Source organism: Asterias rubens, chromosome 19 (genome assembly GCF_902459465.1).
Source record: "Asterias rubens chromosome 19, eAstRub1.3, whole genome shotgun sequence".
Taxonomy (NCBI): domain Eukaryota; kingdom Metazoa; phylum Echinodermata; class Asteroidea; order Forcipulatida; family Asteriidae; genus Asterias; species Asterias rubens.
The window spans coordinates 12,411,719-12,439,249 of NC_047080.1; the positions used below are offsets into that span (position 1 = coordinate 12,411,719).

The following is a 27,531-nucleotide window of genomic DNA, read 5'->3' on the forward strand; positions in this document are numbered from 1 at the left end:
TGAAATTTGATATCATTATCAACACACTCCTACAATAATATGTCTAATCAACTTCCTCTGACTTGGTTCAACTTTCAAAAAATTTCTTCTTCAGTGACAGTCACTTTACAGCACCCCATCAATACGTCTGTATAGACTGTAAAGGGGGTAACCCTGTTTCAGCCCCAGGAGTAGCTGGCAATGGCACACCTTGAAGTGGCCTTCAGGTCTTGTGTGCCTGGCGACTTGCATTAAAAAAAAACTTTAAAAAAATACTTACAATGTGAAACTACATACAAGTTTATAAAATAATCTTAGAAGACACATTTCTAAGGAGTGGATTTGACGATACTTACCGGCTCGAGGGCCTTTTTAAAAATTGGCATAGGTTCATCACAGTTTGGCATGTAGTTCCGGCATTGATCGTAAGCTGCAGTAGAGTCTGGTACAATAAGAAGTTGTTGAATATCACCCTAGTGAGCAGGAAACAAAAAGTGGTGGAAGACAGTCAAGGGTGAGAAAGGATATTGACAGAAAATTCATCTGGGTGTTAAGAGAAAAAAAAGAGTCAGTAGACAGCGTTTACAAAGCAATAGCACTTGCTAGCAGTCTAAAACTTCTCTGTCTACTGGCAAAAACTTTGGTATGTATTTTTTTGATTAAATTCATTCTAAAAGTAACTTGAGTAAATATGACATTATAAATAGATAAATGATGTTAAATATATATAAACCTTAGGACTTCTTGACATTGTGAATTTAAAGAGTTACCAATACAATCTTGTCATACATGAGGACGTCTTGCCATTGTGAATTTAAAGAACTACCAATACAATCTTGTCATACATGAGGACGTCTTGCCATTGTTAATTTGAAGAGTTACCAATATGATATTGTGAACATTAATTGTGTTCTCTTTTTTTAATCACTAACCATGAATGCCCACCCTCATTACTACACAGCCTCGGTTTGGCTTCATTGATTTCATATAATGACGCACAAATAATGTTATTCTTCTTAATGGTACCATGGCAAAGAATGGATTAGAAGTTAAGACACACAAATAATGTTATTGTTCTTAATGGTACCATGGCAAAGAATGGATTAGAAGTTAAGACACACAAACAATGTTATTGTTCTTAATGGTACCATGGCAAAGAATGGATTAGAAGTTAAGACACACAAATAATGTTATTCTTAATGGTACCATGGCAAAGAATGGATTAGAAGTTAAGACACACAAATAATGTTATTGTTCTTAATGGTACCATGGCAAAGAATGGATTAGAAGTTAAGACACACAAATAATGTTATTGTTCTTAATGGTACCATGGCAAAGAATGGATTAGAAGTTAAGACACACAAATAATGTTATTCTTCTTAATGGTATTGTACAGAATTGGTACGGACAAAAACATTATTTAGTGTTAGTCTGAAAGCTTCTACTAGTTATAAAAGTTCAAATACTAGAAACTTCTTTCTGTAAAATATTCCCTCTTAATAGAGTCATATCTAAGTAAACTGTGTCCGACAACCCCAAAATGCAACAGCTGATTTAACCCAAAATATTAGGGTCAATGTGTTTACATGGTGAAATTTGTGCTTGTTTTTTCACTATTTTCTCTCACTCACAAAACAGATTAAGCCCAAATTTTCACAGGTTTGTTATTTCCTTGGTCGTATCAAACACTGTCTGCGACTCTTATTTTGTCAACTCTACCAATCGTGTATGATACCTTTAAACAAAATCCACACCTTCGTGGACAATCATCTTTCCACATTGAAAACGTCCACCTGCTGTGGGGAAGTTTCTTGAATAACATACCCAAACTACGAGTGGGATTATGTTGTCACAAGCACAAAGGGCAAGGCCCAAGAACTACTAATTGTTACTAGCTCCAACGGCAAGATAACCCTAAGTCACTACAGAAACAAAATAGTCCACTGAAATTCCTTATTTTTGAGTCATCACGATTTGCTTACTGTAATAATAAAAAACTGCGATTTTGAAAAAATGTTTTAATTGAGCGTTTTCCATTTTCAAGCATAAGACTTAACATATTTGTACTGACTTAGTTCTTATAAATTATGTTTTGACTTCAATATTGACTACAATCAGTAAAATTGTACTTTTGTTGTACAAATGAAAATAAAACAAACAAACAAACAATATTTCAGACTCATTCTGTGCTGGGTATGTGTGAAATGTAATTCTGAAGAAAAATGCCACCCCAACTCACCTCAAAATAGGTGTCTCGTGAAGGCTTGAGTAAATCTCGGCCAAAAACAAATATTCCATCCGTTCTTATATTCGCTGGTGTTTTCCTCAGTAAGGTATCAGTTTCTGTCACTCCACAATCAGTTATAAGATTTGCAGTTTGTCCATTCACACTCAAAGCTATCCGATGCCATCTACAAGTCAGAGGGAATAAAATGCCTTAAAGTGAGGGTATACATTTGGTTATTATAAAAATAAAATAAAAATTACCCTCACAAAAAAATGTTCATTGGTAAGAAGAACTGCAGCTGTTATTGTATAACATTTTAAGAAACGATTCTCAATTAATATGGTTTAAGAGAAAGAGATGATAAACGTTTGAAATGGATCTCATTTGAGGGGGAAATGTGATCTTTTCTAATGCTACCACTTATGACAGCGATAACTTAGTTCAAAAAGCCAGGGACAAACTCAACCTATTAACACTAATGTGGTCTAACACCCTTGGGTAGCAGCACGTTCTGCCTCAGTGAAGCTAACAAGGCCGCTACCCTTAAACTGGAAATATTATCTCCTTGAAAGGAATACTGTTCTCTCAATGACAAGTAGGAAACCATTTAATGACAACGACACCTGTCACCATAGTTTGGCCCAGAGGGTCATTGTCATCCAACCTGTATCCAAAGCAGATTTATAAGATTGGGGATTGGACCCGTCTTCCCTTCTACAATTTCCCCCGATCGGGAAGCCTTGGTTTAGGCCTGATTGTGAGGTCTTCAAACTTTGAGATGTAGCTGTCATAACTCTCTAGACCTTTCTTTTTGCAACGTCATAGCTCGAGTTTTTGCCAACCAAATTTGGAAAACTATGGAAAGCCATATAGGCAAAAATCAAAAATAGATCACTTCTGACACTGTTTGAACAATGTACACAAAATAATATTCCAACATTGTGTTGATTTTGTTGAAAAACAAACATCTAATTATGGGAGGTATTTTATTTAATCGAAAGTTTACAGAAAATGAGTTTGGTTAAAACACCTGTTAAAACGAAAGAGTGTTTTACTAACTTTGCCGAGCATGCCAACCAAGGCGGTTTGTTTATCAACAAAAGAAAGGTCTATATAACCCCCTAACATTGGCCGCCATCTTTGCTGAAGTAAGCACGCGTGAGTTGTGCGCAGCGCGTACGCGCGTGTTGTTTTTACATCAAAGATGGCGGTCAATGACGTCATGTGTAATCCATCTCAAAGTGTATTAAGGGATTTCAAAGGAGTATCATTGGTTATAAGGACACTCTCCCCCATACTTAACATAAATTGTATGGTTTCGGACCGTACAGCAAGTAACCCTCGAGCTGGTCCAATATACACCAACGAAGAACCCAACACCGGAAAATATTTACATAACTGCAATCCCCAAGTTGTTGACTCTCGCTTAGCCTAGACCAGAGTGCAAATGACAAGGTGATGACCTAAATGTACAGTATGGGTTCGCAAGGGACTGGGTCATGTCAAATAAACTCTCGAGAGATAATGTCAGTTTTCATATGTTGAGTCCCGTGAGGATGTTCTGTTCAGTAATATGTATGAGGCAGTTTTGTATTAGGTATTTATTCACCCTTTTTTTCTCAAGTGGTATTGAGATATAATTGGGCTGTCGGATGAAGACTTTTGTCTTAATTTTCGTTGCGAGCACAAATAGGATGTATCAGGATGCAATATACCAGAAGGCCTACATTTTTCAATTAACAAGGACATGCTTTTCCGAATTAATCTGAGATCAGAAACAACACAATGTCATAATTTAAACCGCAGTTTCCTCAAATTAACAACATATATCACAGAAATATTCTTAAAATTTTAAAACGAATTTTTGGTTTCTTTTTTCTTTATTTTACGGGTGGTTGACACAGTACTCTGGTATATAGGTCGCCCTTAACACTTTTAACTGTTTTTGTTTTGTTCTTTCCTTCTTGGTAACACTAACAGAATACTCAGTATTGTCATCATGTCCGTAAATCTATGATTTAGGCAAAAGCAACAAGCTCTTAAATAAACAGGGCGAATAAATCCAGGAGCAGTCGGCGCTACCTGACGGAGGCCCAAGGGAGGTCAAAACGAGCACACAGCGTGCATCGGTTTTCAAAGTGACGACAAGAAAGCCACCAAGTCTGTATATTTACTGTGAGTAGATCGCAAGTGATCGTTCATGTATGGTGTCCCTATAGGCTAGTCACAGACATTGCACACAAATCTTTTGTGCCATGGGATCAGCAACTTGTTGAACTCCGACCAGCTTGAAATCCACCATTTCTGACTGATATGAATCACATAATATACTTTTCAGTTGTTTTTTGGTGCATAGCAGTGGGCCGATTCTGTGTCCAATACGATCTGGCCTTCGAGCTCACCTCGAAACAGAGGGTTCGCTTCCAACACAAGCGTTATCTTCACTCTACGCTGTCTTGCCGAACTCAATGCTTTATTCTGTTAGGAAATTAGATTTAACAAAATGACAGCTCGTGTCAAGATTTTCCTGATTTCGCGGATGGCTGTAGACAGGTTGATGCAAAGGCACTCTAAGGAACCATCGATCTTAGGGGACAAAGAAAAGTCGAAAACAGGAGTACCAACGGAAACGATCGAATGTTATTTTGTTGTTTTTAGAAATAGCCTAATAAATAGAGAACGATGTGGCTTGTCATCATAGAAGTTGGAAGGACGTCTCAATGTCTTTTATCAAATTGTTGAAGCTTATAATTGTTGTTGTTGTTGTGTTTTTTTTTTGTGGTTTTTTTTACGCTTTAGCGAAAAACTTGACCGGGTAAAGAAATAAACAAACACAAGGTTGAAGCTGTAATAGAACCTCCTCTAAAACATGTTTGTAAATACACATACATTACTGTAAATATCTCTTCCAAATGAATCAAGATTTTTAAATCTTACAAGTAAGTTTTTTTTGTAGCTGCTATCGGCAAATGACTGCAGCACCCTCCCTTCACTTCGGGGGAAATAGGTCACTCCAAGTGAAACGAGCTGGCCATAAGTTCCCCAGCCTATGTCATAATGTTAGCAACACTAAAGAGCCACAGCTTCTACCATTTTAACAAACACTGCAAGTTGGTGTAATCCTTTTCACAGGACTCAGTCGCCCCCTTTAAAACATCATAATTGATGATGTGTTTCCATTCATTTTGACATTTATGAAGAAAAGCTGTTGCACTATCACAACAACTAGAGGAACAACTGACTTGACATTTTTTCTCTGGATGCATGCACGACGATTGTGTATCAAAACAATTGTTTAATGTGGTACCAGTAATTTTGTTGCGTGACTTTTGTTCCAATAATTATTTTCTTTTATAAACACTTGGGCAATTTGGTTGAGCAGACAACATCAATCGTAGCCAATATAAATTATGTTTTCTGCTTATTTTGTAGAATCGGTACAAACAAGTTCAAACCAATGATACAAACATCTTGAATTTCAGATTGATGAATCATAGATTAGTTAGAAACAAAGACTCATTTATAGATGAAACAATTCATACCACTTCTGAAATGTTCAGCTGATCTTATTTTCCACTATGTTTTTAAGTCATGATAATCCAAACTTAATTCACAAAGTTTGTTTAAACTTTTACAAACCAAGTTTACCAGAGACCTGAATCTCAATGGCTTAGGGGAGATTCAGTGTGGTATTTCAATGTGGACTTTGGGGCTTAAGGCGCGAAGGACGGAAGCCAAATTCCCCAATGAAGATTTCCCGGTGGAAAGGCAGGGAAGGGTCTAATATCTGCGAAAGAAAGTCTCTATGAGAGAAGGACTAGGTATGATTCTGAATTGTCTGAACTCTTAGGCATGTTTCCCAATATTCAAGGAGAAATAAGGACCCCCAGCTTGACGCCGCCATGTTCATGGCCATTCCCAAACACGTGGTTAACGAATATGAATTCGAGGGGGTTGTAGGCCTCAATTTGTAGTATTTAAGTTGGGTGTCAATAGATCAAACCACGCATTTCTTCAACTCACACTAGGGTCAGAAGAGGTATTGTAAACCAGAACATGGGCTACACACAAACACAACTGACAGGCGACTCATGAAAGATTGTGGAAGTATTTCGTTAGAACTGCATCTCGTTTTCCACACCCCCATCAACTCTAATGAAATGCTCCATTCAGTGAAAATTGCTGAAGGAAGCACAATTGAGGAATCAGATGGGCTTGTATCCCCCCTCCACACCCACCCATGCGGCGTGCTGAAAGTTCAATGTACACTATAAATAAAGATACATAAATGCATGAAACTCTTGAACAATTTATAGGGAACGTCTGTGACTCTTTCCCCTAGCTTTGGCTCACGCAAGCCACAGTAATCCCCCGGAGAAATAGTCTCAGGTCATGGCTGCTGTGGTTGTTTGAATAGAGAGAATGGTTGAAGATAGTAGTGGGATAGACTGCTTGTGTCACATGCTAACCAGGTGATGACCTTAGAAGAAGGTCATGGGGCACACTGGCTGATCGTGGGTTCTCAACGGGGAGCTCCTAGTACACCTTGAGTACATGCTATAATGTTCCCAATCTGATATTCGCATAGTGGTAACACTGCTATGTTAGAGGTATTGATGTGTGTTTGACAATGCGAACTTAATGTGCACAACAACTGACATATCCATAAGGTTCTGCACTCTGGGTATCTTCAAACTACCAAATCAAAGGTTTTCACAAACCATAAATCCTCAGTGTCTGGATGAAACCATCCCAAAACCAGCCAAAAGACATAACTTCCTACAACAGCAATAACCATTCAAATAATAAGATGCAACGCTTTATAAAAGCATACGCATGGCAACAACCTCACTTTCGTCTTAAAATTGTTCAAGCTGGGATCACTGTTACAATTCCTCTCTCGCAGTCAAAGTATATAAAGTAGTCATTACAACCCATCAGTCACTCGGTCAGGTGATGAAAACCACTCACAAACTTGGAAACTGTAGAGAATTCTGACGGTGTATCGTGTTGACTGTTGTCAAAATGCGCAGAAACAAAGGTAAGACACACCATGGTGCCCATTGCCATCAATGGCAGGTTTGAATTCGAAGGAAACGCTCAGCAACATTACACTCTCCACCGAATCCCCCCCCCCCACCCAAAAAAGAAGAAAAAAAAAAAACCTTGTTCTGAAATCCTCTTTTTTTATGATAATGTTCAAGTTCGTGACACTGTTGTAAGAAAGTATAGCCTTGCGAGGCAGTTCAGCAATAGTGTGAAAGCATGACATTGTTGGTATCGTGATCTTGTGAAGAATGAGCTGGAACTATATATTCTCCCAATGTTGTAGGTTCAATGAGAGTGCCTCGTTTGCCTAGTTGGACTTGAAACGGCAATTGAGTGGGAGCCAAACTGTGCCTTTTTCGTCAAGAGAAGTTTGACAAAGTCCAGGCTGGCGACAGTCAAAGAGTGACAGTCTAAAGACCGGGTCATAATGCTCTCTTATGGTTCCAGTGTACTAGACAGCGGATGGAGCTAGTCCATAGGATCCCCGCTGTACTCACAATAAAAAAAATGTCAAAACTTAAGAGCACAAAGTGCAGATAATTAGCGTCTGATTGGGGGCCCAGTACCTCTCGCTGTGGTTACGGTGTGGCCGAATTTCGGCAACTAAGCTTCATGCGAAGTAGACTGGTCCCCTGTCTATATCCTGTCTAGAGTATAGACGAGCACCGGGTGAACCACTATGGATACCAGTATGGCTACCATCAGTGGAGTTCTAGGCTGGTGCGCACAATACAGTATATAAGTCCTATCTCAAACGTGTAACCAGTGAACAATGTCAAAGTTGAATGTTCCTGAAAGTGAGAAGCCGATCTGTGACGTTTTCCTGTACGCGCTTTTGTGGGCGTGAAGTCAGATCTAAGGGCTACATGAGATGACGCTTGCGTTAACATGTGCTGTGCAAATGGAGCTGGCGGCCACCGGGCTCCACTGTGCCGACGACATAAACAAGGCTGGGAGTCGATGGGGTTAATAAGAAGACTCCAGGAATTCTCATGTTGATCTTACATGCTGAACGATATACTGTGTTTGTATTTTGGGTTGCGTTGCTACTGTGTTAGACAAAATGTGGCAAAGGGCAAGTCAGGTCCCGGTAGGGCTGCGACGAATTGAATAAATTCCTTTCGCTATCTGGCCCCTTTTCTCTGTTCAAACCAAGGTTCCAACGACACTGGGATGAAATGAATGGATGCATGGCAGAGCTTCAGGCACATATATGCTTTAAAAGCTCTCAACTTACACAGTACCTTTCTAAGCGAACAGGTGAAGATAGGAGAGCTTTTAGTAAGGCCAGAGGAAGGCACAGCTCAAAGTAAAAGGAAGCAATGAAAACTAAGACTTCCTTCAAACCGTGAAGGTGGCCCAAACTAAGAGAAATCCTGGTGCAAAGTGTTAATGATAGATATCAATTTAAAAAACACCTGTTTGATTAACGCGTGTTCCTCCTACAAAGACTGAAAACATTTTCAAGATTAAAGTCACACGATTCAGTAGTCCCTCTTTTCACTTTTCTGTCAATGCAGGTCTAAAAACTAATGTTCAGGGGCTTTAAAAGTAACTACATCAGGATGGGGGGTTCATTTAGGTGGGACTTGTTTTTTCGATCACTCAGGGCATATCGGGCCCTTCGGGCAGTTTTTTTTTTCTCAGCCATTTCATGTTTTGTAACTGCCCATTAAAACAAATTTTCTGATCGCCAGAGGCACTTTATATTACAAAATAAACTTCGCAGGAATAGTTGTATGATGTTTCCTGACAGATTTAGGAGTGTATTAAAATAAAATTCTCCACCTGCTTCTTGTCAGAAGCAGCTTTGAAGACTCAAGACTGGAGCACCAGCCAGAAGCATCATTTTGTATTCAATTCAACACAGTTTTTACAAAGAGTTTTTCTTTTGTACAAATTATCGAAAGATGAAACTTTCACTATAGCTGGTGGTGGAATTTTACCCGGGGTCAATTTCACTAAGCACGGAGTTTCATCCAATGATGAGATTGTCAGTATTACTATAGCAATTTGTATTCTGACATCACACTTTGCTGAGCAGTCAAGATTGATTCAGTTAGGATCAAGAGATCTTTATGACTCGGCCTTAGTAGTGCATTCATCTCGGTTTGCTGGCAAGTAATGCTCAGACCTACATGGGTGACAAAAAACCCACATCAGTGTTCCAACAGATGGGTAGTTATCCTTAGCTATTTATATAATTTCCAGTTCCAAAGGCAGAGTCCACATGCTCTATTGCTTAAAATCGAAAAAATAGCTGGGTTGAATCCATTCGTCACAATGATTGCAGCTGTTCATATCGGCATGGTATTATTTTGAAGTTTGGTGATACAAGGTCACCTGGCATGACCCCCACATGCCGAGACGCTAGGCATCAAGAAATCTCTAACGGGTTTAGGTATTATTCTCTTTTTTAATTCAAGACTTTTTTTCTTGTTGCTACGCGGCCATAAAACTCCAGAAAGTTAATGGCAGATCCAGGGGAATTGTGATGCATGTGCCCCCTTTTCAGCTTTGAGGACGGATATACCCCCTGTGAATCTGGGGGTCCCCAATCAGCGAGTGGGTTTGATTGATAGGGCTCCACCCTACCCTAATGATAAGAGAGATGTCATTTAAGGGGGGGGGGGTCGATCTGATGTTTGGGACGTCTAAAAGCTGCTTAGTAAGCGAATTATTACGCTAAGCAATGACAGTATGCAAATTATTACGCTAAGCAATGACAGTATGCGAATTATTACGCTAAGCAATGACAGTATGCGAATTATTACGCTAAGCAATGACAGCTCTTCCTAAACTGAGTCATTCACCCCGCACGCCTTAGCTTTGTGAGTGGTCCTCAGTATGTTTGTTCTATAAAATAGCTTTTGACAAATTTTGGTTTGGAACTGCTTTGAACTGAAAACAGTGAAAGAGTTATACGGTTTGGGCTTAACTGATAAAGTGTTATTTGTTGAGAAGTCTGTCTGTGTAGAATCAAAGTAAAGTAGGCTTCATAGTGTTTCCATTGGTTAGTTTCCAGGACAATATACTAGCGGAAAAAACGCTGTTATTTTCAATGAAACACTTTATGGTGAATGCAATGCTGATAACATAATTCGCATCGTTTTATATGGAGTTATTTAACATAAAGGAGCGAAGGTAAGCTCACAATTTCCTGTCTACTGAATGGAAACGTGTAGCAAGTGGTTAATACTGAACCTCGTTGGTGTCAAACATGAGCATTTACATGTAAACCAGTTGAAGGAACTCAGAGGTGGGCTTTGTGGTTAAGGTGAGGGTTGTAAGTCTACCGTAACATTTCCCTCAGGTACCATCACAACTTAAAGAAGTGGTTTCAGTTATTTGATGAAATTTAAATTACATTATTACCTACAAAGTAAAACATGGGCTCAATTTCACATAGATTCATTTTAAGATGGGGGTGTCATCGCACTTTTCTTATCAACTAAGATTGATTTGATCTTAGCTCTTTGTGAAATTGGTCTTTCGCTGTAAATAAAAGTCAAACCAAATTCCAGGATATCGGCACATAAGGTCTTCATAAGGTTTCTACCACGTTGTATTTCCTATACATCTTAGCATGTACACCATGAGAGGTTATAAGGAATGTCTCATTCAGGAACAAACCCCCTAATGACCCTGAACGCATACCCACATTTATCTTCCAAAACGTGACCCACAAATGACATCCACGAAAGAAATACACCGCTACCCCGGGCAAAAGTGCGTCTTAACATTTCAACACACTCAAAAAATATGCCCTCAAATTTTTACCGACAATCACAAAGGTTGAGAATGTTAGAAAAGAGAAAAAAATATCTTCTTACTCGCCATCGGCAATGTTGAGCCTGAACCGGGGCCATTCCTTCTTGCCAGGACCATTGGCTTCGTCAGCATATTGTAAAACCGCTGGGTTGCCGATATCCAAGATGATTTTGGGCTCGCTGTTTATGTCATACAGCGAGAGTAGAATCATTTTCGACCGTTCTGGAACGCGTATTCTCACGGTTAAAAGTATCGAAAAATCCTCTGGAAAGAGTTCCCCTGTTGTTGTAAAAAGAGAGATTATGTGTAAATGTGACCATGGCCCAATTTCATAGAGATGCTTAAGCAAAAAATGCTACTTAAAAAATCTTTGCTAAGCAATATAAAATAAGCAGGATACCAGACACAAATTGACATGGTATTTTGGCTGGTAACATTATTCTGGTAAGCATAATTTTGTTTTGCTTGGCTTATTTTTGTGCTTAAGAAGCTCTATGAAATTGGGCGCTTGTTGATTCATGCAACTCTATATAATAACTTCAGGGTCGGAAATGACCCAGATTCGGATCACGTGTGGCCTGATTCGGATCACGTGTGGCCTGATTCGAATCACGTGTGGCCTGATCCAATTCTGGGTCAGTATGACGAGGAATCTGCGTCAAAAAGACCCAGAAATTGGTCAAAATGAGTCAAGTTCTTAGTTAAAATCACCTTTACAGTCATTTTCTGGATCAGCTTGACCTACAAATGGGTAGGGCCCTCCAAGGACCCCGAGTCGGAATCAGTTCTGACCCGGGTTTTTTTTTAGAGTGTGGGAATAATCAGACAACTCATTTGTCAATTTGTTTTATCTCATACTTTTTTTCGGGGTGGTGGGTGTGGCAAGTGCATTGGGGGTGGCATGGGTTCTGAGCGAAGGTTCCTGGTTACGACACTGTCCCAGTGATTTTTGTTGGTGTCTTACTAAGACGTAAGGGGGAATGGTAGGTTTGATTGGTTGACGGGGTTAGTCTTTGGTAAAGGTGTACAGCTAAACCTATGTACCCTTCACTTCAAAATGAAACTGTGGACCCAGCCTATCATCCTTTCTTCTCTTAAAGGTATAAAGGGTCACAAAAAGAGAAGTGCAAACCTGAAAACATCTTGGAAACCTCCAAGCTTGGACTGGCGTCGGTGTTGACGCTGAATGCCTCATCGGCCTGGGGGATAGCATCACCTACCCCCGGGCGGCGGTCACAGAATCCCTCCGCCCCACCTACTACTCCTCGTGAACCGGCAAAGTTAAGCTTTTCTAACACGTCTACTGTGCCTGTGGAATAATATAAACAAAACGATTAATGGAACTCAAGCTTTTCAAAGAACTCGGACAGAGCAGATTGAAAAAAGCTCTTAATATTGTCGCTTTAAAATGGAGAAAGGTTTCTTCACCTAGTTTTAATTGGAACACGGGTTGATTCGATGTCACTCCGTTCACGGTCTCACCCATGACATCAAGTTTACGTGGAAAAATCCCTGTCTAGCTCCTTCGTGAGACTCTAAGTCCCTGATAAGATCTGGTTTCAAGTTATAGTCCTACAAGGAATAGCTGAGAAACTGTCGACATTTAGTTTCCATACGCCTAACTTAGGAAACAATTATGGTCAAACCATAGTCAAACAGTGGTTACAGTGGTGCAGATATCCTATGACAGAGATATCTTAAATTATAAAGAAGCTCAGAAACAGAGAGTGGATTATTTGGAGAAGAATGTTTTAATCGGGGTATCCAAGTGTTTTCCAATTATGATAGTTAGTCTAGAGCCTTGAGTTGTTGTACTCTCCTAAAAGCTTTGCTGCTGTCCTGGAGAGGGTGGGTTGCAAAATCCATTGATTTTGCTTTGTACTTATGCTGTCAATATTGTGATTTTCAGTTGTGGTATTGTCAGTTTGTCTGGGAGAGATTGGAAGCCCCATCCATCTTATAGCTGACAGTGCTTCTCTTTGGAACCCTTGCAGATTTGCTGCAATGACTGCAGACAAACAAGGGTTAGGGTGGTTTCCATTGGAGAATACTGATATCTTGCTCTAGCACACAAGTGACTCAGCCGGGATTCTAACCCGCTCTTTACTGATCTGAAACACCAGAACCACTACGTATGACATTATAGCCTACAACTTCTCTCATCATTGACTCAATACTAAGAGTTGGATGAATTACATATTGAAACAATCTCTCGCCTGTAAGAAGGAGGATTTCAAAGTGACACATTCCAAGACATTTTATATTCAAAAGTTTGAGAAGATTAATGCAACAAGCCTCCCAAACGAAATTCCTCCTTGAACTCTGGTAAGGACAATCCAGTTTCCTCCTTCCAAACGAGTCTTAAAGGCCGAGGCGGTAAAACGGTCCTGCAATTTGGTGATAAAAATCAGCATTTGTTCTTGACATTGAAATACAATGGCCATGTCAAGTGATGGCAACCTTGCACAATACAAACTATAGAATGAGTTTAGTCAGAGCCAGTGGCTCAAGGATTGGTTCAAGTCCAAAACAGTTAAAGATGGGGAAGCCTTGAACTTGACTATAAGCTGTAAACCAGAAACTATAGATGAGCAAAACACACATTTCAATTGGTTTTTCACTGGAAACCCATCACTTAAACATCCTTCTATTTTCGATGTCAGTTCTGATTGTGTTTCTTTGTTTGGTGAGGACACTCACCATCAGTAATGGTGACACTTGAATACTCTTTATTCGCCAAGGGAGACTCAAACAAAAGGTCGTATTTGGATTATAGTCACCTGACTCACTCTCATTATTTAAAATATGCCCCTGCACTTGATTGAATGAAACGGAAGGAAGAGGCTTACAATCTTTCAACAGCGTATTCTTTAAGAAGTGTGAACATTTAGCAAGATCAACAGAACTTTCACTGTGGATATCATCGGGCAACGCCACACTACTATGATGAGCAAACCATAACAGAAAGTTCAATTTCAACACAGTGTCTTTTTAATACAGGAATATTATATTGGCATCAGCTTTGCTCTCACAAACAAATTTCCTTGAGGATATAAATTTGTTGCGAGTACCCACATACAAGCTGTCCTTCCTTTATCTTATCCTCAAATTGATGTTGGAGCAGAAACTTATTTCCCAAAGAAAGACCATGGATAAATCCAATCACAACTTATACAGTCCCCTGTAACTTCATTCCACGTAGGAAGTGTTTTCAATAGTGCGATCCAGGACAATTATAATGTAACCGTCAACGTTTAGCAAAGGACACCACCCTTCATCTCACGGGCGGAACAGATTCATTCATCAACCACAGCGTGCTCCCTATTTGCCTGGGGTTGATACGATGCCCAATATGATTTATAATGTACCAATCGATTGGAATCTAGCCAAACTTCCTCAATATTTTTTAGAATGAAAATCGTGTTGTCCTCACGAGCAAAGTGAGTAAGGCATGGTGACCGGGTTGATGACTCACATACTTTGTCTTAATAACTGTCACTCTGCCAACACTTTGACACTTGTGGGAGGGAAAGGACAGTCATATGTGGAAATGCACAGTGTTTTGATGTGGGTTTACAGTGATAGTGTGACATATAATCAAGGCCCACGTGGCTTTTACATATTGAATTGTTCCCCTCAGTCATGCTCCACGCTTGCCAGAAATCGAAAGTAAACAAACCACGACCGATCAGCGAAACAACTTCATACATATAGTGCTATCTTATATAACTCATATAGTATATCCAGTTGGGTACCCCTTGAAACGATACCTTGTGATACCAAACCTTCCCATAGACAAACAACAGAATATCCAAGGGCGTGAACGAATCAACCTCAAACAATTTATAGAGCGCATTATGCTTCACGCCCTTGACATACCGCAGGTTCCCAGTGAAGAACTCGACCTAATCTCCAGGGGTTATTATTATGCGGGTTATTTTCACCACTAATCACATGGGAGGTTTTTTTTCATATCTTGGTTTTTATCATGATTAACTTGGGCCATAACCCGTGTATATTGTAACATCTAACACAACTTTACTAAAACTACCAGAGACAAAACAAAAAACTCGTGAACTTAGATCACCGTGTAGCTTTCTTGATTGTTCGTTGAAACGGAACCAATGACGGAAGCTTCTAAACTGAGGATACCATAATCTGGTGCTCTGGCGATCTTGAACAATTTAGTTATTTTGGCAAGCAGAAGCAACGCCTTTCACGTTCCGACGAAGTTCATGACTCCAAGAAAATACTGTGCCCCTTCAACCTTGTCTTGAAAACATCAACACTACTAATTTGAACTTTTCTGAACTGTTCTGATGTCAACAAGCTATGATGGGAACGTTGTGTCAAAGTTGACAATAGGAACCAAAGCAGCAACAGATCTGATGGGACCATCCTAATACAATTTTACATCTATGTTTTGGCAACCGACTTCGTTCGTTTAATGAATCTTAAACTAAACTTCAGATGTTTGTACTCCTGGGAAAAACAGTGGTCGTAAATACTGCAGTTATTGTACACATTTTGAAAAGTTTGGGGACATCCAAGGCCATCTAAGGGGCCCCATGAAGGTCGACTAAATTACCCTGTGAAGAAAACAAAATATCGACAAGACCGAGTAAGTGCAAACTTTGAAAACCGCATGCACGTATAGCCTGCTATACTTCTGCAAAAACATGAAGGTCAGCTACAGTATTTGTGACGTCACTGTGACGATTTACTGAGAGGAATGATTAGTGAGGACGGTAAATAGTCGTAATCATTCGGAATTACTTTAATGCTGTATATTTTAAGCACAGTAAACAAAAACCAAGAATTGTTGTATGAAGGGATACATTATGTTAGGTTGTTTTGTATCAAAATAAAATGTATCATGGTTATACGAGGGAGAGGGGAACTATGAATGGACCTTTATCTTGTTTCCATCATGACCATGTGTCTTGTATCCAATACCAGCAAGGAATAATAACATTCAGTGTACTAAAAGGAACCGGACTATTTCTCCTTCCAGCCTCGGTTTTGGTTTCAATGATTTGAATTGGAGAAAATCAAGAATGTCATTGGTATCAGTTCAATCTTCTAATACAATGAAAGGGAATTCTTTCTGTGTTTTTTTAACAAGGAAACAGGAAAAGGTCACCTGTGTCTTAACTCAAAATTATGCTACAAATGACAATCTGTCATAATTATTGGCATTTTATGAGACAGCCATTTAGAAACCACATCCCAACTAAACAGGTATCTCTGTTTTTTGAGGAGCATTGCATGTTAGTACATTGTATGCATTTTTGGCGAGCAAAAGTTCCTTTATAAATCAACATTGAATCAACCGGTAACTGTCGTAAATTGGAGATGTACATTAGTTTGAAAAGCAAACGAATAACCTTACGGGTACATCAATTCCTTCGAACATTACTTTCATTTTACAATTGAACAAATCATTCATTATTTGACATCTATAACAGTTCATGACATTCAAGATCTTGTTTAGGCCAGGTTCAATGAACTTTAAATCCAATTGATAAAGACGTGAGAACCACTCCGAGTTATGTCCTTACTTATTAAGTTACAAGTACAAAATTAAAGTGGTTTTGGCTAAGAAAATGTTAATGTTCAAAATGTTTTATGGGGAAAACAAAAATACACGCGGGCAGTTTTGGAAAATGACGGTAAAACTTGGGTTACTGTCCATTATAAGATGTAATGATTACTGCATATTGCTGGCTCTCGTTACAGTCGACCAAATTGGGTTTTAGCCTTAACCAGTTTGGTCAATTTGGTTATAGCTAATTAAAAGCAACAGGTGTTGCATCAAACACAACTTTACAACTTTGAAAGAGTTAATATACGAAATTTAAGTCACATGTATCAATGAATACGTTGCAATAGGCTCTCGACAGGTTGTTTGTAAGTTGTATTTGGGTTTCTATTCGCAATAACAGACTCCGAAGTAACAGATGTGAGAAGAATGCCAAATCAATTTACTGACAAAATTGAGTTAAATTGGAAAGACTGAAGGGACAACTATACCTACACTGCCCTGAAATGCTCTTTTTATTTCGATGCATTCAGTGGATAAACTCTTCTGGGAATTTCTCCAATTCAATGAACAGAATCACCGAAAAAAAGAGGGGGAAACGCCACAAAGAGAGAGTGAAATGCCCTGATTGAATCGTTGAACTGTTCATGTAACATTACACTCATAATTACGAACTGATGTTGTGGGTGCTGGCACCGTTGTTTCACCCTCCTATATAATCTGGTCGCCAGCTGTTGGCGACAATTTACCGCTGTCGCGATTGTGAAGGCCGTCTATGAACGTGTCACACAAGTAAAAATAGGTGCCCACGTTGCAAAAAAAAAACAATAAAAAAAATCATATGGGAGCACAAAAGCCAACACCACTTGCAATGTTTTTTTTTAATGAGTGTGTTGGATGGGTACGTTTTACTGTGAAACTGAAAACTATTTAAGGCCAATAAAACAATACTACAATTTATCATAAAAAAACCAAGAATGTACTTTTAAATGGCTACCACTTTTGCCAACTATACCCTTCGATTCTTTATAAAGTATGTAGTGAAGTAAGAAATTCTACAGAAAAAACTAAAAATTACAGACTGTGGTTTCAGTAGCCTATACTCAAATAGAAACATGCTTCGTGATCGTTTTATTAATGCGTGGGCCTATATGGGGTCGACGTGTCAGTTAAAATAAAACAACAAACTTTGTAAAGTAACTCAGTGAACTTTCAACGCATTTGTGCATGTGTTCATGTTTATGTTTTTTTTCAATGGCGTAAGATCTTGTAAAAACACAATAATGTGTACACAATAATCACGTATTCTTTATTGATAGTTCAGGAGGTATTTGCACTACACTTTAATTTGACAACCCAACCATGCTGACCATCAGATACCACGATAGGCCACAAAAAACATCACCAATAGTTAGGCCCACTTTGTATCTGGTCCTCCAAAAAACCACAGGATGCCCTATCCGTGACACCACTGTAAACAGTTTCTCAGGTTAGTGTTCATACCGCACAACAAGATTCTCACACGTTAATAATGTCCACCAATGTTGTGCTCTACAAACCTAATATAATATCCTCATTCAAAAGACAAGTCGACCACGGTGAACATTTCAGCACGTTAAAATTAACTGTTCAAATGACAAACCTAAAGGCTCTATGCAGTCAGTGCTTATTTACATTTTTAGGATGTACTTCTCCAGCCAAATGTTCGATTGTGGGAAAAGTAATAGCTTTTTCATCAGTTCAACCATAATGCTTTATTTACCAAGTAAAGTATAGATTACGTTCCTTATACAGTTACTGTCCACAATTCATTACATCTCCATAAATGATATTAAGACACACCCAGAAACTTGATTTAACTCAATCTTGTGGCACTTCGACTGAAACATGACCATGAGCCCAATTTCCATCGAGCTTATTACCTAACAGTTTGCTTTTAGAGCAAAATTAATGGGCAAGATACCGGACACAGATGGCACACGTTAAACCACGACTTAGGCTTGGGTTTGGGCTGAGGCTAGCTTCATTATTTATCTTGGAAACAGTGCGCTTTCTTAACGGGGCTTTAGGCGACGTTGTGGAAGGCTACGTTATGGAAGGCAAAGCCGAAGCCATGTGCCATATCCGTGTTTTCGAAAAGGGCTACAGACAACTTCAATACCAAGAAAATATTGTGCTATGTTTTTCTGCGCTAGATGGATTGTTCTTGTTTTGTTTTTCGAAATTGGGTTTAGTCTCCCCGAAAGCTTCTAAGGGGTAGAGTCCCGGTGGTATGGCCCCATTAAGCAGCAATTCTCGAGGACATAGTGGGGTAGAGGATGCTGATTCAGCCACTCTATTGTAGAGGGCAACCCTAGTTTGCCTTCTTGGCTCTACAGCCGACAAGGTCACCGGTGATATATGCCGTAATTATGCATGTAAACTAATCTACTCCGAGAGAGTTACGACCTAAAGCTATCATCGACAACGGTTACTGCCTGGCTTGCAAACATAAACTTTCACTCAGTCGCCGGAGGGAAAAAATAGAGCATGAATTTTCTTTTGTGTTTTGGTTTTTTGTTAAACGACATCTGCGGAAGGCCAAATTACGTATAACCTTGTCCGAGTTAAACTGAGGATACGTGGGTTACTATTAAAGCATTATAACAAATGTTCCCACTTTCAAATTAGATTGGGTTCACGTAGTGCCCTTTTGGTGTGTATACACATTGTATTGCTTTTTCAATCGAGTGAATAGTGTCACCTTATATGGAAAGTTATACCATCGGGGTTGATGAGGGTAAACTAAACGAAGTGCACGTACATTAACACAGACATAATTATTATTGCTCACCCAAAAACTTTTCACTTTCTTGGGAATTAACATTTGAAACCAGAAAGGGGAGAGGAAACCAAGAAAAGATGGGTGGATGTTGTTGTATACCACACACACACACAGATTGTGGACCTGCAAGTGTTCCAGTTATATACGTTATGACAATATTGCATTTTGAAGTGGGGGTAATTGCTTAGCTCAATAGGACTCATAACTACATAATAAGGAAAGTATGCGACCTTATCATGACCTCCTCTGCGTCTGAATTACAAGTCTACCAGGGCTTGGGAACGAAATGTTCACAATAATTACGTGCGCGGGATCGTACGAGAACCATGCCAGACCATCTGGGCGGGAGGGCATTCGGGTTTCAACCTCATACTCAATGGTTATCGACCCCCGTTTCAAAGATACTCATTAAAATCTGTGTACGGCGATTCCGGGATATAAATAACGGGAATTTAAAATGGTACATCGGTAACCAATCACAGGGCCGTACATTTCTCTATTCCACTGGGGTCCTTTCAGCGGAAATGAGCTACACCATGGGGACGAGGTTGCATAAAGCTGTCTTAAAACTGCCTGACTGGTTTGTAATAGGAGACAAATGAACGACCACAGGGAAGCTAACATGGTCGATTATTCCACACACAGGTAGAGCTCTCAAACAGCTGTCATGCATTAGAAAACTTTACAATATGATGAAAAATACTGATGAATGGAATTAAAATGTCTCTCAATTTCAGCATCCAATGATTGGTATGGTCATATAGTACATCCAATATTTGTATTGGTGGTCATATAACGAGGAAGGAATGCATGTGCGTCGGTAAAGCTTTCAGAATGCTTCAAGTTTTACTGAACAATTTGGCGAAACACTAGAACTAAAGTCCTTTTGGTATTGTTTGATTAAGCTACATAATCTTCCATCTGGACTATTTATATAAAACTCAGATACCAAATAGGCCACGTAGACCCGAGGTCTTTCGGGACATTGTTTCTAGGGTTACCAACACAAATGTTACATAATATTGCCTAAAGGAAACTTGGTGGGTCAGCACAAAACAGCAGAGTGTTACCAGATTTGATCTTGTGTCTTTTCTGTAGTATATAAATGCATTGTGCAATAAAATGACTTGTTGATTGCTGTGTGATGGAGACTGCACAGAAACATCCCATGGTCGAAATATGACCACTATAGTAGGTTTAAAAGAATTTCCTGCGCATTGATACTGAATAATTCATGTGGTTACTTCATCATGAGTAGTAGCCACTCGAAGTCTTGAACAAAGCATTGAACTGTATGTAGTGGCCTGACATGGTTTTAGACCAGTGAGATGGGTAATAGGAAATGACAGGTTGTCTGTTTTCTCAATCTTTACGTACCATTGTGGAACAGTATATAAACACATGGCTCTGTAGTTTAGACCTGTTCAAAGTGGGTCTTTGGTTGGGAAAACGTGTTGCCTCACTGGAGGCACAACCTATTTAAAAGCAGAAATTATCACATGTTCTCTGTAAAATATTGTTTTTGAAATAATCTCAAAGAGCAACATTCATGCCTGGAACAAAATGGAGGCCACTGATGCCATGGCATGTGGTGCCCCCAGGGCTTGGCCTTGATGTCCCTTCCAAAGTTCCCCATAGACTTTAAGATTTCTTATGGAAGTGCCTTGTACAAAATGAAAATGGTCTTGCCCTCTCAAAGATGTAATTCCAGGACATTTATATCAAGGAATGATTTTACACTATAAAGTATGTTCTGCATGGCGTCAACGTGGCAGTCAGGTCTCTGTCCCGCCCGGCATGATGTGTCGCCTTCGGTCACCAGACTAGATTCCAGCTGCTGGGACCCTAACCCTACTCTTTGAGCATCATATTTGAGAAATTATGCCGGCACCAGTTTTTACTACTGGTGGTGGTATGTAGACCTAATGGAAAGCATTATCGTTGTGAAGTTACCATCTTCATTTTGTGTGATATCAAACAAGCATACTATGACTAGAGATGAGTTAATCTTATGGTTCAACTGGTGTGCCTACTTTTCAGACATGAACTTTGTTTTAGCTGATGTTTGGCACACATAAAATAAAATATGGCTGATAAATCCCCACTTCTCCATTTATATTTAGCACAATGTCTTAGGGTTAAATCAATGCACTGTTTAGAACCATTGCAACATGAACAACAAGTAATATAGATTGTCCAAGAATTGTCTAACAGAGGTTCCCCATCATGCACTAGGTGTGTCCCCACAGATGGATATGGGTCCCCCAGTACTGATGGATTGAACGTGGGTCCCCCAGTACAAAGGTTGTGGGTCCCCCAGTACAAAGGTTGTGGGTCCCCCAGTACAAAGGTTGTGGGTCCTCCAGTACGAAGGCTACGAGTCCCCATGGAGCTAAAGCCCTTGGTGTATACATCTGCTACCGCAGGAGATTCCCTGATAAAAAGAACCACATGCCAGACTACCAGTTCTTATCATCAGAAGATAATTGTGTTTGGGTGCAACCAGACAGTAAAGGCTAGGTTTAATGACCGGAATAAATCACCAAATTGGTGACAGACTACCACAAGTCACACTTGTTACGTAAACAATGTTGCTACGTCCTCATGAGGTCATGGAATGCGGTTGATCGTGGAAAGATCATGTGGCACTCTGTGACATCATGGAGCTACGGTGACATGAGAATCCACAACTTGATCCCAATTGAGAATGGTATCCAACCAATTAAAAATGGTATCCCAAGTAAGCAGTTTATTATAAATCAAAATGGCGAATGTGGTATGGTTACTTGCTATGCCTTTCACCTTTTGTAGATTCGAATAAGATTAAAGAATAAGTACAATTTGAACATCATATTATGATTTGTGTTGTCTGTTGTCGATCAACACAACCAATGTATCTAAGATGTCGAGGCCCAACCGCGAAGATTTATATAGAGGCACACGTTGATAAAATAAACAGTAGAGTACACACAGTCCATAGGCGACGAGCCACGAGGCGAGGGCATTGGGCGAGGCATTGTCCCCTACTACAGAAGTACCCCCCCCCCCCTCTCTAAACACCTTAAGAATTCCTGAGATTCCGGGTGCACAATGAAGACATAATAAGAAGGGTACACCATGCCACATAATCAAGCACCGGGTGGAAGACAAGATGCATTTTTTACAACTTTTGAGTGAATCTACTGAACAACAAAACTGCAAAATCACATCGTAGTATAATGCATTATACATGTGCCACGCCCTCAATGAGCTCTATAGGCTTCAAGACAAAGCCAATACGGAATTTCTTTTTCGTTTGAATGCTGCAATCTGAACTCCTTTGAAACCAACCTTTATTTAGGTCCATTGGCTGGAATTCGAATGTTCGTACTATGTTAACGTATAAACTTGTTTAGAAAAACAAAACGACAATAAAAGTTTAGTTAAACTGCGATTATGCTGTTTTTCTGATAGCTATAGATAGACTTCTCTGTGAAAAATAAACAAGTTCGATTTATGTATTCTTTCAAAAATCAGTGGTACAACATTTATTCTACGACACCATAAAAGAAAATCACATCTTTCCCACTTACTTTTAAGTTTTAAGGTGCATTTGCGGAATTTTAAGTTAAACTGATGAAAACTGACTACATTTGACTCATATCAAACTATGGAGTGACCGCCATAGTGATAATTATGATCAGCAAAATTAAAAGTCCGAGGCGCAAGCAATGAACTTGGCCGAGGTCCCAAAATGACATCTGCTCTTCCGCTGTAATAAGAAATAACGCTTCGCACTAACTGTATTAATTTCACACATGACTTCACACAGTTTGGCCCGAATTTGGATGAAAATCATCATGGCGGCACCCACGCACCAAACCAAACCCAACCAGGTTTACTTTTTGCAACGTAAACAAATACTCCAGTAGATTCAGTGTACAAACCAAGTATAGCCATGACTATGGTTTTGCTGTAAAGTTTGATCGTGTAAGGAAACATGGAATGAAAGCTGAAGATACAACTTACCTTGTGGTAGTGCAAAGACTCCTTGAGACGAAGCTGCATTTACTGATAAGAGAACTAGATAAACGCCAATTACCAGGCTGCCCATCCCAAGCGGGCATCGCACAAAAGTCCGATCCATCCCCTCAAAAAAAAAATAGAAAATCGCCGAATCTGATACAAGCTCCAACTACGACATGGGTGCACAGACAGCCAAGCTTGACACTTTCGAAGTGGTTTTCTAGTTTTTCTTTCTTTAAGATGTGATAAGGGTTTGTCTGCCAACTTTCTCTCTGACCAACAAAGAAAAGTTGTCAAAGTCCAGCCCAGCAGAGGTTGTCGCAACAGAGGCAGCCAGACGATTTTCACCGTACCCCACAACAGTATACAGTGCCGTCGCCCGGTTTTCCTTGCGGGTTGCAACAATTCACCTTCGGATAATACCGAGTCCTGTCCCGCGCCCTGGCCAGTCAAACACCTTGTCAGGAGGACAAGTATACACCTTACGGACTTGTGATAGATTCGAGGTACCCAGACGGCTGAACTATAACTTTACCCAGCGAATCATAGCCCAGAGAAGTGGAGCGACCAAGGAAATCTCATTTTGCACGGGGGTAAGACAGGAACCCATCGGAGGGAACACAAACAAACAAAAACACTATCCCTAAGAAATGTTCCTTCGCTATGTTGGCTTAATTTTCAGCATCCGACCCCAATGGAAAAATAGTTTATTAACAGATTGCTTTTCTCCCTTCGAGATAAGTATCGAAAAGCAAATGAATCATCTGTGACAAACGCAAACAGATCATCCCATTACAGCACTTCCGAGACAACCCCTACATTCTTATTAAAGTTGCATGAGTCTTAACCTTTAATCCCGCCCCATGGTGCGCTCCACGCTTGTTCTTATAGCACAAGTTCATATTAGAACCACCAGCTATAAGTAATGAAACCACACAAGCAAACTGACCATACACATTTTCTGACAACTTTCAATATTTTCCTTGTTGCTGTAAAACCATGTGAATATCTCTTTTAACGATAGGGCTGCTTCTGAAAAGATAACGTCTCAACGTTTTGATCAGTATATGCACTGATCATCTTCAGGAGAATGGTATTCTTTTCTTCTAAATCAAATTGATAATACAAACTCGACTCACACTGGTGCTACTGATTTGACTGAACGATTGGTACCAGCTGTTATGGACAATAAAAGAGTAATGGGTGTTAGTGATTTTTAAAGTTAGTCTTTATTGACGTTATGACTAATTTCGGTAGACAGGGAAGCATGATCTTCCCCTAGATTCTTTTACAGGATAAACCAACGTGTGTTTTACACTGAACACTAATTTATTCTATTTGCTCCATTGGCTCACCTGCCACAATCAAGTGATCAATGGTTTTATCATTGACTTAGGAGGTAAGCCTTACAAATTAAAAAATACTACACGCAACACAGAATGATTAAATGAATTAGCTTCTATAACGATTCAACACAAAATAGCAAACATTTAAAATGTGGTTTACAATAAAATCGTATCAAATTGTTGGAAAAACACAATTTTAGCCATGTTTTATGAACGTACATTTAACAAATCAACATGTAAGCAGAAAAAACTTGCCAAGCACAGGAAAATATTGCTTAGTAAAAACAGGTTACCAGCCAACATTCCATAAAGTTAACATCGTTGTGACTGGTGCCCCACTAATTTGTTGCTTAGCACATAAATTCTCTGCTAAACAGCTTTATGAAATTGGGCCCTGGCATCGAACAGTTCGAATTGAGGACAAGGTTCGAACTGTGAGACGCCTCTGGCGGTCGTTGAACAAGACTCCCGACTAACTCTTGGGGTCTAGCCCCTACTTATTAAGACTAACCAGCAGGTGTAATTACAATCTCAGCTGATATTATGCAACTGGTTTCGTTTAATGTAGTTCAATGGTTTGATATGAGTACATGGTGGCAATAACTGTGGTTTTCAGTGCTTAGTCCTGGAGTGAATGATAAATTCCAAAGGGTCACCTTGGGGTTATCAGTACAGCTTGACATTTGACAAGAGTTATATTATATTAAGAACTTCTTCATTAAAAGTGCAAAGACCCTGTGTTAGAACCTCCTCAATGATTTGCGTTTTGGGTTATTTTTTTCAATGTAGGCAATTATTTATTTTTTCCCTCGGTTATACCGATGTATATAGGTGTGTGCATGGAACACTTAATAGTTCCTAACAGGATGGGTAGAACTGAGTCTCAGACAGTGTTCATTCTTTATGGTATGCACACAGAACACGAAAAAATAAACCAAGCACGAATAAATAAACCAGTGAAAATTTGGGTTTAATCCGTTGTATAAGGTGAGATCGAGAAAATAATGAAAAAATATGCACAATTTTCATCATGGAGGTCTAAAAACAAAGGCCTTATCTTTAGTTTAAAAAAAAAAAAAAAAATCAGCTATTGTGTGTTTTTGTGTTAGGTTTTCAGATAATTTTCTCAAAAATGATTTCATATCAGAAAGAACTATTTCAAAGAAAAAATTGTCCTTGTTTGAACTGCATATTCATTAAGCTTCCAGACTAACTACTTTAAAAGGAAACAACCAATTAAGAGTCACTCTTCACAACGTACGGGACCCCATATTTGATTACTGCGGCTCACCAAGGGGTATTTATTTCCCCTTCATAGTAAGCAGCTCAATCTGGTTTTTAAACTACAAATTAATTGAAAACACCAACTTTGATATGAACGACAGCTAAGTTGTCGTCTGCATGGACCTCGAACACTTGAACATCACCAAGCCATAACGCTGATTTTCAGGTGGTGTTTTAACTAATACCACATTAAATACCTCGTCTCGTACCCAACGGCGACTTCCTGTAACCCTGAACTTTTTACATAATTTTAGCAACGGGAGAAATTGTTTTACCAAATACCCTGCAGGTTTGATTTGAGGGAATAAACCGTGACGTAATATAGGCCTACAGAACTTTGACAACTATTTTGGCTGGTATCAAATTTCTTTTACAAAAAGCAACGAGTGTTGAGGCTCTACAAGTTACTGGTCGGACACCACCTAAGCCTGGAGGCCACACCTCGCAAAAGAAACGAAACCATTTGAAGACGATCAACCAAGCTAACTAGTCTGAAACACCTCTCATACGAGAAGGGCATCTCACTTTTTAAATGCATGAAGAAAAATAGCAGCCCTCATCCAAATACATAATGATGAATCAACTCGACAAGAATAGATCCCGAAGACGGTTCAAAAAGGCTGTAAGCGCCCGAGCACAAGATGACACACTCACAGAAACTTGCAGAGAAGGTCCAGAATCGGCATCTATAAACACTTCTATACAGAGATGGAAATCAACTACCTGAGAGTGCAGTCAAAGCCCCAACACTCATCTGCTTCAACTCAAGCACAATCTTATTAGTGTTTAATGGGCAGCAGACAAGACCCATTGCCATTACAAGACACATATTGAACAAACATAGACACTGGGGTATCGTGTGCGTTTTTAATATCTGTCCAGGCCGTGTGTACCAAAAAGTATATGCAATAAAAAATGTTGTTAATCACAAGAGTAGAGGACCTCCCCCTGTATTGCTCAACCATACTTTAAATACCTAAAGATCTTGCCGACAAGAATAGAATTCAATATTGGCCCAAGCCCTGGACTACGAACCCCCTCAGCTCCCACTTTGAATAAAAGTACACTGTTCCTCTCATACACTTCGAAGGTTTCCCCGATCAACACCTAAAAGAAACACCCAGGTAACACAAAATATCAAGGGTAAGCACCCCCCCCCCCCTCGCCCGACCACCAGCACCAAAAAAGTCGCTTATGTCATATATTTGCCGACCTGTCATCTATGTGTAAAGAGAAAAAAATAATTATGTACATACACGTGTCTGTGGATTGTTGATGTGCAAGATTTCCTAACAGTAATACACGATTCATAATCACTCATCTTGGGCTAACCACCTCATGACACCTTTAGGCTCTACATGTGTTTTTTTTAAATAATTAATGGGTAGACAGAAACTTGTTGATAGGACGGTTATAATGCCAGCTTAGTTTGTGTGGCATACGACAAACTGCGCCCTCTATCGATCAACGATGGGAGATTTTGTTTCTTTACTTTTACTTTTAG

The 27,531-nt window shown here is 39.5% G+C and overlaps 1 protein-coding gene across 2 annotated transcripts in view; it reads right to left on the reverse strand.

Moving 5' to 3' along the window:
• The window catches only part of LOC117302889 (collagen alpha-1(XI) chain-like), a 64,530-nt gene extending 40,665 nt beyond the window's left edge, over positions 1-23,865 (reverse strand). For both annotated transcript variants that reach the window (XM_033786856.1, XM_033786855.1), the window contains exons 1-5: positions 23,401-23,865; positions 12,159-12,335; positions 11,089-11,305; positions 2,219-2,390; positions 336-452 (exon numbers count right to left, since the gene is read on the reverse strand). In XM_033786856.1, coding sequence (XP_033642747.1) covers positions 336-452; positions 2,219-2,390; positions 11,089-11,305; positions 12,159-12,335; positions 23,401-23,518 — 801 coding nt within the window. In that variant the 5' untranslated portion in view covers positions 23,519-23,865. The remainder of the gene's footprint in view (positions 1-335; positions 453-2,218; positions 2,391-11,088; positions 11,306-12,158; positions 12,336-23,400) is intronic.
• Positions 23,866-27,531: the final 3,666 nt, after the last annotated feature.